At 54.9% G+C, this 11,789-nt stretch overlaps 1 protein-coding gene across 1 annotated transcript in view; it reads left to right on the forward strand.

Moving 5' to 3' along the window:
• The window catches only part of MAP3K14 (mitogen-activated protein kinase kinase kinase 14), a 45,208-nt gene extending 34,324 nt beyond the window's left edge, over positions 1–10,884 (forward strand). The window contains exons 7-16 of the mRNA XM_080680114.1: positions 2,116–2,245; positions 2,462–2,593; positions 3,046–3,150; positions 4,458–4,621; positions 5,326–5,476; positions 6,777–7,154; positions 7,321–7,427; positions 7,906–8,050; positions 8,854–8,954; positions 9,259–10,884. Of these exons, the coding sequence (XP_080536240.1) occupies positions 2,116–2,245; positions 2,462–2,593; positions 3,046–3,150; positions 4,458–4,621; positions 5,326–5,476; positions 6,777–7,154; positions 7,321–7,427; positions 7,906–8,050; positions 8,854–8,954; positions 9,259–9,423 (1,578 nt within the window). The 3' untranslated portion in view covers positions 9,424–10,884. The remainder of the gene's footprint in view (positions 1–2,115; positions 2,246–2,461; positions 2,594–3,045; positions 3,151–4,457; positions 4,622–5,325; positions 5,477–6,776; positions 7,155–7,320; positions 7,428–7,905; positions 8,051–8,853; positions 8,955–9,258) is intronic.
• Positions 10,885–11,789: the final 905 nt, after the last annotated feature.

Consider the following 11,789-nt stretch of genomic DNA (forward strand, 5'->3'; position numbering starts at 1 on the left):
AAACCACCTTGTGTTCTGAAGAGTCTCCTTCGACCCCCCTTTGGTTGTGTGGGTGGGAATGCTCTTAACATGGCCGGGCCACTCTAGAGGGAATTATGGATCTCTTAAAAGTTAAAGCAGAGGTCCCCAGACTTTCTTTCACAGCTCTTAATGTCTCAGTAATATTTTCATGGCATCCGAGGCCAAAACAAGTGCCTAACAGTTCCACTTATGAAGGAATTAGGTCCAATAATGTCTTTATCCTAACAACTTAGTAGCCATTTGATAAACAATACATAGAAATTGAAAGAAAATTTTTCTTCTGTTCTTAACCATAATTACTACTGGGATGCACTCACTGCTGGGCATTGCACAACTTCTCACACTCTGAAATCAGATTGGACACCATCACCTTCGTTTCCTGCTCCACGTGCTCCCCCTGAAGTACGGATCACAGCAACCTCCAAAATCCTAGTTTCATAAAGATCTATCATCAAAAGGAATGCTTTGCAACCTAGTGTTGAAAGTGAACTATCTCAAGCCAGCAGTTTACTCGGTGTCCCATAAATGTACATCGTGGCTGTTGCCCCAAAAGTGAAATACTCTGGCGTGCCCTTCTCAGTTCTTGGTGATGCCCCAAGGTGCTTCGACTAGCAGTTTGGGAGCACTGAGTTTACAGACATTTGCTAAAACAAGCCCCCTTGGTGCGTTAGCTCCATCAGGTTCAGGGCTGGAAACACTGACAAAGAGTCAAAGTTCATGCAAGTTCATTATCAAAACCAGATATTCTGTATGTAACCAGAAGAGAGACATTTTCCACTGATAGGCAAAAGTCCAAAACCCCAAATCGTCAGAGCTGTTTGCCAAGTCAGCACGTCTCCCTCCAAAGAAAACTGCCAGGTCCTGACTGATTTTTTCCAGGCCGGTTCTGCTACCCCTGGCGCCCCCTGGTGGTACCTCTCTAGGCGAACATGAGAACCCCCAGGAGCGGGAAGGAAAGTCTCTTCAGGAAGCCTAAGCATTTCCTAAGCTACTCTCACTTGAGCTGGAGGAGGAGGTGGGAAGCGAGCATTTCCTGAGCACCACTGGTTGCCAGGCCCCGTGCTGGTTATCATCCCTCCAAATCCTCACTCTCCCCAGGAGCAGAGGCACTGTCCCCACCTTACACTTATGGAAACAGGGTTTGGGGGATTGATCTACCTTTCGAAGTGGCTGAGCGAGGGTCTCTGCCCAGGGTGCTTGTATGAGGGCCTGGTTCTTCCTGCCACCCCATGCTGGTCCCTGCGGAAAGGAGGGGGTGTTCTCAGGCCGGCCAGGCCAGTCCCCAGCGGGAGGGTCCTGGGCCAAACCCCTCCCCAGAAGCCTTCTGTGCCCAGATGCTAGGGAAACAGCTGCAAACAGAGCAAATAGCACTGTGCAGTCCACATGGACGTTGTAGCCCTGGGAGGAAAAAGACCAGCATGAGCGTGAGAAGCGTGCTGAGGATTCAGAGGCACTGACAGAGTCAGAGTCTTTTTTTAAAAATATATATTTTATTGATTTTTTACAGAGAGGAAGGGAGAGGGATAGAGAGTTAGAAACATCAATGAGAGAGAAACATCGATCAGCTGCCTTCTGCACACCCCCCACTGGTACATGGTACATGCCCTTGACCAGAATCGAACCTGGGACCCTTCAGTCCGCAGGCCAACACTCTATCCACTGAGCCAAACCAGTTAGGGCCAGAATCAAAGTCTTGATATGATTCAGAAGCCCAGCATCTGAAGTCATTGTGGGTGTTGATAGAGGAGAGGTCCTGTGTCCTAGAAATTGCCCAGTCATTTGTGCTGGGGTTAAAAAAGAAATGTTCTGTGTTTGGCAGATTTGAGGATGGGCAGCCTGCCCGGAGCCTGGATAAGGATTGCAAGTTTTTGTGTGTTCACACACGTCAGCCCCTCAGAACTTTAATCAAGTCCTGGGAGTTGCCCTGACCCCAGGGGTATACAGTTTAGTTTCTGAAGGGCCCTGCCTGGCCTCAGAATCATCACTGGGCACATCAGCAGGCTCTGTGTGGGGAGCATCCGGGTCCTGACAGGGTGACAGGAAGCCCGCCCTGGCCCCTCACCCTGACTCACAGCCACCTCCGGGCCCTTTCAGGTGCGAGTGGATATGTTTCGGGCAGAGGAGTTGATGTCGTGTGCAGGGCTGACTTCGCCCAGAATTGTCCCTTTGTATGGAGCAGTGAAGGAAGGTCCTTGGGTCAACATCTTCATGGAACTGCTGGAAGGTAAGGAGCTAGGTCCCACCCCTTCTCCCTCAAAATTCAGAGCCGAGGGTTTTCCCCGAGTCTTACCCAGGTTCACCTTGGTCCCCAGTCCATCCGTTTTTAACCTATTGACCCTGATGCATTGGCGGGAAAGGCCTGCTTTTCCACCACCTGCCCTAGACCTTGGCTTGGAGGCCTGGCAGAGCCGCATGTAAAGACTGGCCATTGGTCTCCTAGGTGGCTCCCTGGGCCAGCTCATCAAGCAGATGGGCCGTCTGCCAGAGGACCGAGCCCTTTACTACCTGGGCCAGGCCCTGGAAGGGCTGGAATACCTCCACACCCGCAGGATTCTACACGGCGATGTCAAAGGTGAGGCCCTGGTCCCAGCGGGCTTCCTCCTCTCCCGTCCTGCTGATTTCTTCCCCAGTCTGCTGAGCTCCCTGGTCATCTCCAGGGGCAGGGCCGGGGCCAGGCTGACAGGGCTGTGCCGGTGGGAATGGGAAGTGTTCTCTAAGCCCTCAGTGGGTGGTGCCCACAGAGAGCCCCCGATCGAGCTCCTACACACTGGTGACCACTGGGGGGAGAGAGGCCGCAGAGCTGAGTAAACTCTACTCCTGTCCCCTCACTCTTGGAACGCCTGCCTGCTGCCTGCCTTGAGCCTGAACTGATACCCTCCTCCCTTCCTCCATGACGAATGAGCCTAATCAAAAGCAGCAGCTGCCATGGAGGGTCAGCCAGAAAATTGCCTCACTGGAGGTCCAGGGTGGGCCGGGCCCGACGTGACTCACCTGTTCCTCTTCTTCCCCGGGGCGGCCTGGCAGCTGACAACGTGCTCCTGTCCAAGGATGGGAGCCGGGCAGCCCTCTGTGACTTTGGCCATGCTGTGTGCCTGCGACCTGATGGCCTGGGGAATTCCTTGCTCACAGGTAAGCCCATGCCCTCCCTCCCCACCCCCACCCCCCGCCCCCCGCCTATCCCCCGCCAGTAGCCTCAGTATTAGCCCTGTCCTCCTGTACCTTCCATAATGGAATCAGAGATGGGAGCACTTATGTCCACCAACATGCCTCAGCCCCACAGCGGCCCTAGAGAATTATAAGGCTTTTGTTGTCAGACTTAAATGCAATAACACATGTCAGCTGCTCATTTCTGATTTCCCTTTACACAGAGGAGAATGGAAAGGCTGCGTGCCTGACCCTAGGTCTCAGGTCTTCTCCCAGAAGCTTCCATGGCTCCATCCCTCTTGTCTGGCCTTCCTGGGGAGCTGTGCTCCCAGCCTGTGACCTCAGTCTTCCTGCGCCTTTGAGAGCAGTTTCTGGAGGCACAAAGGCCTGAGCTGTGTAGCTGGAGAAATATCTGCTTTTAACTTATATTTTTCTGATTGTTAAAGTAATCTACACCCATTGTAAGATATTTTGCAACTACAGAGTTAAATGATATAGAAGGGGAGGAAAAAAGGAATTCTCACCATTTTTCTTTCTCAGGAAGATAATCATGAAATTTTAGATAATTCCTTCCAGGTATTTTGGGGTTTTTTTCTGTACATAGTTAAGGCCATTATAACCCAATTCTGTGCCTTGCTTTTTTTCATTTATACCATTAAGCATAAAATGGTTTCATTTTGACCAAAGGAAAAACAACCTTTTGGGAAAAAGTGCTTACTTGTTGTTAAAGGATTGTGATTGTGATTCTGAAGATGTAAATTGAACATGGACACCTGCCCTCCACTCTAAAATAACTTGGGGTTTTTTTTATTACAAAAATAATTTCTTTTCTAATGTATTTGCAGGAACTAGAGCTAAGCAAAAATAAAAACTATAGGTCACCAGAACAAAAAAAAATGCTGTTTACATCTGGTATCAATCCTTCTAGCCTTTATGAACATAAGTTAGTATGTTTTTTTCACTTACTAAAATTTCAGGAATATGATACCATTCATTAGTCTTCCACAACCTAATTTTCAATGTCCAGGCCCCTCCCCATTTTTAAAAAGCACTTTAAGGATTTGGTCCAAAGGGCAGCATCCATATTTGGATGATGTATTCTTTGTACCAGTCCCAGCAGAACCCCTGACTTAGCTCATCCCCAGCAGGTTTGATCTGAAGGCTTCATCTCTGTTTAAAGCACTTTAACAGAGACAAGTTCAAGGCATCTCAGGAATGGACTGGGGTGGTCATTGCCGAAGCTCTTGCCTATCAGAGGTCACAGGTGACTTCTGTCTCCCTCGCCTCCTCAGGGGACTACATCCCTGGCACAGAGACCCACATGGCTCCAGAGGTGGTGATGGGCAAGCCCTGTGATGCCAAGGTGGACGTGTGGAGCAGCTGTTGCATGATGCTGCATATGCTCAACGGCTGCCACCCTTGGACCCAGTACTTCCGAGGGCCGCTCTGCCTCAAGGTCAGTGACAGCACCTGAGACAGCCAGGAGGGACAGCCAGCAGGGCCACGGGGCTCTGGCTGCAGGCTTGAGGTGGCCTTGCATTTCAGCTGCTCTGCAGTGGCAGATGGGAGCAGGGAACAGGAAGAGGCCTCATAAATGTGGGATCCTGACTAAAATACACGTCCCCCCAAATCTGAGGGCCCAAGGCGTCTGAGACTCTAGGGGAGGGATCTCCTTGAGTTCCTCACAGGTCAGAGCTCTCCTCGGTCTACACTCTGGGCCCCCTCTGCCTGCCTCCTGACAGGCTGGGCCCGGAGGTCCTGGGCATCTTGCTGCCTGCCTCTGACCTATTCAACTTGCCCCTCTTTTTTCCCTTTTCTTGGAAAAGTCTACCCCAGGCCACTCCAGTCCTTATGACCAACCCCCTAGCACAGCAGGGTGGGGAGAGTGGAGAGAAGCAAGAAGAGAAAGCTGGGTGCTGGGAAATGAGGGGGAGGCAGGCCTCACATGTTGCTTTTTGTTTTATAAATATATTTTTGTTTATTTCAGAGAGAAAGGGAGAGTGAGAGAGAGATGGAAACATCAATGATGAGAATCATTGAGCAGCAGCCTCCTACACACCCCACACTGGGGATCGAACCGTGACCTCCTGGTTCATAGGTCAGCGCTCAACCGCGGAGCCATGCCACCCAGGCCTCACATGTTGCTTTTTGACCCCCCAGATTGCCAGTGAGCCTCCACCTGTGAGGGAGATCCCGCCTTCCTGCACCCCTCTCACAGCCCAGGCCATCGAGGAGGGGCTGAGGAAAGAGCCTGTCCAGCGAGCATCTGCGCTAGAGCTGGGGGGGAAAGTCACCCTGGCGCTGCAGCAAGGTAAGAACCCTGTGCGGCTGGAGGGCAAGAGAGGCTGCGGCTAGCGGAGCGGTCAGGAGCAAGGCCCTCGGCCTGCCGGAGCCTTGGTTTCCCCATGGAGAACTTCAGGGTTGTTGGTAAGACTGAGGTGATGTGGATAAAAATGCATAGTACTGTGCAGAGGCAGTGCTCAAGAGATGGGGGGAGGGGGTGACAACATCTAAAGGGGGCCCAAGCTCATTAGTCATCAGAGAATGTGCAACAAAGCCAGCTATCACTCTTCAGCCATTTGAGCGGGAGAGCCTGAAAGTTGGCAGCACCAAGTACCCGTGGGGATGTGGGACAGGAGGCCTCAGGCTCTGCTGAGGGCCCCTGCCAGAGCCTTGATCAGCACTCAGGCAGACACCTGCAGACCTGTGAGCCACCCTCCACTCGGGGGCACGCTGCCAAAGGGATTCTCACCAAATCCCTAAGGGACACGCTGAGGACGGCACTGCAGCATCGTTTGCGGGAGGGGAATTGGGTGCAGTGGGGTGTCCTTCCCTGGGAGAGTAGAGAGGCCAAGGGTGGGGGATGCCTCACAGAGCAACACACAGCAGTTAAAGCAACTCCATGTTCACAGAGCAACTGGGCTGCTTAAAACCATAGTGCTGGGTGGAAAGAGGACCAGCTGAGCGAGGCCTACAACCCAATGCCTTTTTGGTAAAATTAAAAAATCGATAAATAAAAACCACAAACACTTTGCAAGAATGAGATCAAACCCAAATTGGCACATTGAACATAATGGAATGTTACCTGGGAGGTTGGCAGGAGAAAGGCAGTGGTTATGGGAATGAAAAGGGAATAAATAAAACAGGAGAGGGACCTTATGTAGACCCCAACCCCAACATAGATGTTGTTAGGATGGCTCAGGGGCTGAACTACCCCCCCACACACACACTCGAGAGAAATGGTGCCCTGGGGAAGCCTGTGGGAAAGGGAGGAGTAAGAGAGAGGGGGTCAGGGAGGCCAGTTTAGCTGGGAACTCTGAGTTGGTGTTACCCCAGAACGGCTTTTAAATCTTCTCTTGACTATTAATATTAACCAAGTCCCTGTCTGGAGCCAATTCTGTCCTTTCTCAACTTGCTGCTGTGACCTAGGAAGAAACTGAATAAAAATCAGAAATACTGTCCTCTTCCCGTTGTAGGAGGCCATCGATGGAAGAGGCCTCCGACGGAGCACACGCTGCCCTCCTGCAGTGGGTCCCTTAGTGAGGCCAGAGCCTCCCCACTGCTCGGTGCTGGCCCGGGCCACCTCACCACGCGTGCTCTCTGTTTTGTAGTGGGAGGTCTGAAGAGCCCTTGGAGGGGAGAGTACAAAGAGCCAAGACATCTGCCGCTGGCACTCCAAGCACATCCGCCACCACACCCGGCCCACTCTCACCAGACCCTTCAAGCCCAGCCCGGGGAGCTCTCACCGGGGGCCCCGGGGCCCCAGCCGGCCGAGGACACCACAGGCGGGGCCCCCAAGCTCCAACCTCCTCTACCTCCAGATCCCCCAGAGCGAAACAAGTGCCCAAGCCTTAACTGGGGCAAGGAGGAGTCTGGGATGTGGGAACCCTTGCCTCTGTCCTCCCTGGACCCAGCCCCCACCAAAAACCCCAGCTCACCAGAGCGGAAGGCCACCTTCCCGGAGCAGGAACTGCAGCAGCTAGAAATAGGTACGGCCTCTGGGTCCCCAGGCTTCCTCTTTCCAGCCAGCGTGGGTTCTCTTCCAGCCCCTTCCCCATGGATCGGCCCCTACAGTCTGTGCAGGAAGACCCCTGGCCACACAGCCGGACGGACCCCTCCCAGTCTTTCACAGCCTTCTTCTGCTTCGTTTTGCAGAATTATTTCTGAACAGCCTGTCCCAGCCATTTTCTCTGGAGGAACAGGAGCAGATTCTCTCGTGCCTCAGCGTCGACAGCCTCTCCCTATCAGATGACAGCGAAAAGGTGAGTCGGCTGTGAACCAGGCTCCAGGGCACAGAGCAGGTGGCTTTGTGTCCAGCTGGTGAATGGGCTGTGTGCAAGTAGTGGGGAAAGAAAGGGAGCGTGATGGGGTCACCTCTTCCTGCTGGGAGGGGTCTTCACTGGAGCAGGGGGCCTTGGTTTCTCAGTGAGACAATCCATCTCCAGCCAGCACCGCCGGACATTAGGGAATGGTTGGCCACTGGGGATGGTGGGGAAGGAGGCTTGGGTCTTGGTCCCCATAGAAAAGGTCCTCACCCTCTTCCAGCTCAGGGGCCCTCATGACCTCAGCCTCCTACTGAGCCCCAAAAGTGCCCAGTGGAGCCGTACACCAACCTAGAACAAGAGCAATTCCTCACTGCAGGGGCGGGCCCAGGTCCCCTTTGCCCCAAGCAGACCAAGGCCAGACGGTTGCCTGAGCCCAGGACCCTGAGTCTGCATCCCCCCGCCCTTGTTGTTTCAGAACCCGTCCAAGACCTCTCAGAGCTCGCGGGACACCCTGAGTTCCGGCGTGCACTCGTGGGGCAGCCAGGCCGAGGCTCGCAGCTCCAGCTGGAACATGGTGCTGGCCCGGGGGCGGCCCACGGACACGCCAAGCTATTTCAATGGTACAACACCCACCTGCTCATCAGCCCCCAGCACTTGACCTACCTGGGACTAGGGAGCCTGAGAGCTTTGTCTCCCTTCCTCTGGCACATGGCGAAGGGAGAGGAAGGCTCCCGGCACCCAGAACTTGAAGTACTTGGCATTAAATCCATTTAGAGCAAAGGCCCTGCTCGCCCCTTCCTGCTGGGGCAGAGGGACCGTTGCCCCTCGTGGGCGGTGGGTAGAGTCTCAGAAGTCAAGAGTCAAGAGCCTTGGCCTAGAATCAAGAAACTGAGCAATGACTGTCTCTGAACAAGGTTGCTGGGATCCTCCTCTGGGATCTGAAGTCAGAATTGCAGAGAAATTTTAGAACTTTTTTTCAAGCTTGGTTGCATAAATTATGTTGTGATTTCAGTAGAACTAGGGTTTCATCAGCTCACAGTCCCTGGCCCTCGCCAGGGCCAGTGTGACTCATGGTTAGCAAGCCTGCACTGCCGGGCCAGAGGCCTCTTCCGCTCAGGGAACATTACAATCTAAGTTGCCTGCAGTCTAACTCAGGAATCTTTGTTGCCAGTTTTCCGCTTTGTGTGCGCGCTGGAATACTACGGCCCCATGGAAGCCACCCTTAGCTCTTGGCTCTGTGCAGCGCAAATTCTGGTATTGACAGAAAATGGCCAGGAAGACCTAGCAAGTGTATAACCTTAGGGCTATTCCAGGCTAAATATCACCTATGCAGCTTCCTCTTAGCCAGCCTGCTTCCCTCTACTTAGGGCTCCTTAGGGAGCCAGCAGTCGCTTTCCTGACAGTCACCTTGCTTGCATTCTAGGGGTGAAAGTCCAAATACAGTCTCTCAATGGCGAACACCTGCACATCCGGGAGTTCCACCGGGTCAAGGTGGGAGACATTGCAACTGGCATCAGCAGCCAGGTAAGGGGCAGGCACACGCTCAGGGGCAGCGGATGGCTTCTGAATAAGTAGAAATGGCCTGTAGAGAATTGTTGGCCTTGGATGTCCCCCAGGGTCTCAGGGCAAGGCCGGCAGTGGTGACTGAGGGGTTCTCAGGACCCACACTTGGACCAGGTGAAAGGCAGGTCGTGCCCTCAGGTGCACTGCTTGGCTGGAGGGAGGTAGCTCCCGGGGCTGGGGGAGAGGAGACCAGCGGCTTTATACTTCTAGGTAGCTTCTGAGGCCGAGGCCACTGTCTCAGGCCCACTGCTTTGCTCTGCCCCAGATCCCAGCTGCAGCCTTCAGCTTGGTGACCAAGGATGGGCAGCCTGTGCGCTACGACATGGAGGTGCCAGACTCGGGCATCGACCTGCAGTGTACCCTGGCCCCAGATGGCAGCTTCGCCTGGAGTTGGAGGGTCAAACACGGGCAGCTGGAGAACAGGCCGTAACCCAGCCTCCGCCACCGGCTCCACTCAGCCAGAGTAGCCTTCCTTCTCGGTGCTCGATGCTGCCGCTGAGCCAGGCTCAGGCTGCTCTCAGGGATCTCAGCAGTGGGACCAGGCAAAGGGGGCACCAGCAAAATGCCTCCTAGGTTTCCCACTTGCATCCTGCCTGACCCACCAAGAGAACACCCGTGCCCACATGAGGAGGAGGAGGAAGTCAAGAGGCCTCTTCCCACAGGGAACAGAGAGGCTCTTCTCTGCCCTGGTTCAAACGAGCTGGCCTGGCCCTTCGGATCAGTGACCCCTTGTCAGGGGAGAGCAGTTTGGGGCCCAGTCGGGGACCAGCCAGTGGGTGAGCCCCTCAGCCTCTATGCAGGAAGGAGGGTGTCAAGTGCCTAAAGACGCATACCCAGGGCCAGCACAGGGCCAGGTGGCAGGTGTGCCCAGCCTTGGGTAAACGCGACCTTCTGACCCTCTGGCCTGGCCTGGCCTGGCCACTCTTCAGACAGAGAGGGAGGGAGGGAGGAAGGCCTGACTGGGAAGTCTCCCTGGGAGAATGCACCACGTTCTTCAGGGTATTGCATCGCGGGTCCTGTGCTAAACTCGGCTTCAGCCAAGGACCAAAGAAGGTGTTTCAGTGATGTGGTTCTCAGACCGCACGTACGTGCCCCTTGGCTGCTGGCCACGTCTTCCCCAGAGCAGCAGGCGCTGGGCCCCAACCGCAGGCCCAGCACAGCCCTGGCTAGCTGGCACTCAGTCCCCTCATCTGTAAAGGTGAAGGTGACTGGCATGAGACCTCCCTGACATGAAATGCCTGGGGATACGGCATGATAGACGGAAAAGAAAGCAGCAGATGTAGGCGCTACTGTTACCCGAGCCACGGCTTTCAACATCTTGCACACCAGCTTTCCAAGACACAGCTCAGGCATCATGCCCACACTGACCCTGCCCTGCCCCAGGGTATGGGGGCACTGCCAGCTGCACTTTGCACTCTGATGACCTCAAAGCACTTTCACGGCTGCCCTCCAAGAGGGCAGGTCACTAGCACAAGCAGACTAGGAGATGGGGTGAAGGGACTCAAGTCTTGACCTGTCTCCACACATGTGATCCCTTCAAACCTCCAGATTTACGATGAGCCCCCCCCTCCCCCAATTCCTCTTCATTGCCCCAGTCCAGCCTCTTCAGGGGGGAAGCTGATCAGGACTCATGTAGCATTAATCAACTGTGAATCATTGGGAGTTGGGGGGCCTGCTAGTCTCAGCCCCTGGGGATGAGGGGGTATCAATCCCCTGAGATTTCTCCTTCGGGAATCTTATCCCCAAGTCTTGCCAAGGTGCCCTCTGTCCAGCTATCTACAAGGAGCCATCCGCTCCCCAGGGAGAGACCCCGGCCCCCAGTACATGAAGAACTGCAGAGTTTGAGTTGTGGGGAACTCTGTGAGCAATAAAGTTTGGAGTGATGACACGTATTCAGACCATGGCTCTCTCCACGCGCCGCCTGCTTCAAAGACTCGGATCCTAACAGCTGCTTCCCTTTGCCTTCATGGTGGGATCTTGTCAAGTGTGCCCTAAGTTTGGGGCAAGGACGGTTTTCAACCTTGGGATGGGGCTGCTTTTCCCACCACTCCCAGTAGGTGCTTCCAGTCCCCCATCAGACCAGTTTGGCAAGATGCCCTACCGGTGGCAGCAGGGAAGTCCCTGCCAAACTCTGCCAGGCCGAAGGGAGGAGGACAACGAAGAAGAAAAGGCCTGGGCACTGACCAGGCATGGATAGTGGGGCATACTGCATGCCCAGAACAAAGGCTGCCCCACCTACAGCTCCTGTCCTGAGGCCAGGCTCCTGGGAACTGAACTGGGCGTGGGAGGGGGGGACCTGGACTCCCAGCCCTTCCAGCCACCTCCTGAGGCCTGCCTGTGATCAGAGGTGACTTCTCAGAGTGGGGACCCAGATGGCAGGGGCCTGCCTGAGGGTGGATGCCACCAGCACACAGGGTGCCTTGTCTCATCTGGTTCCACACCCCCTGAAGCTGTGCACAAGTGAGAGAGAGTGTGTGTGTGTGTCCGCGCAGGGGCATACTCGCCACCTTGGGGTAAAGGTCGAAGGTTCCATGGGTTCTTGGAGGGGTCCTGGGTACACAGGGCAGCGGCCTTGTGCCAGAACAGGTGCAAAGGCCAGTCCGGGAGACCCCAGGCTTACCCATGCCCAGCCCTCCTCTCTGCCCTGGGCCTGCTGTGAGGAGCAGAGCTGCCTGGTCTCCAGACTGGGGCTCCGCGGCTGAACGAGTGGGTGGGGCCTCCTCGGAGTCCGCCCCTTAAAGGCCGCTCCCACCCACGCGCCGGAAATCCTGAGCGCTGTTCCCTGCCCACGGGACT

Source organism: Plecotus auritus (assembly GCF_963455305.1).
Source record: "Plecotus auritus genome assembly, chromosome: 7".
NCBI lineage: Eukaryota > Metazoa > Chordata > Mammalia > Chiroptera > Vespertilionidae > Plecotus > Plecotus auritus.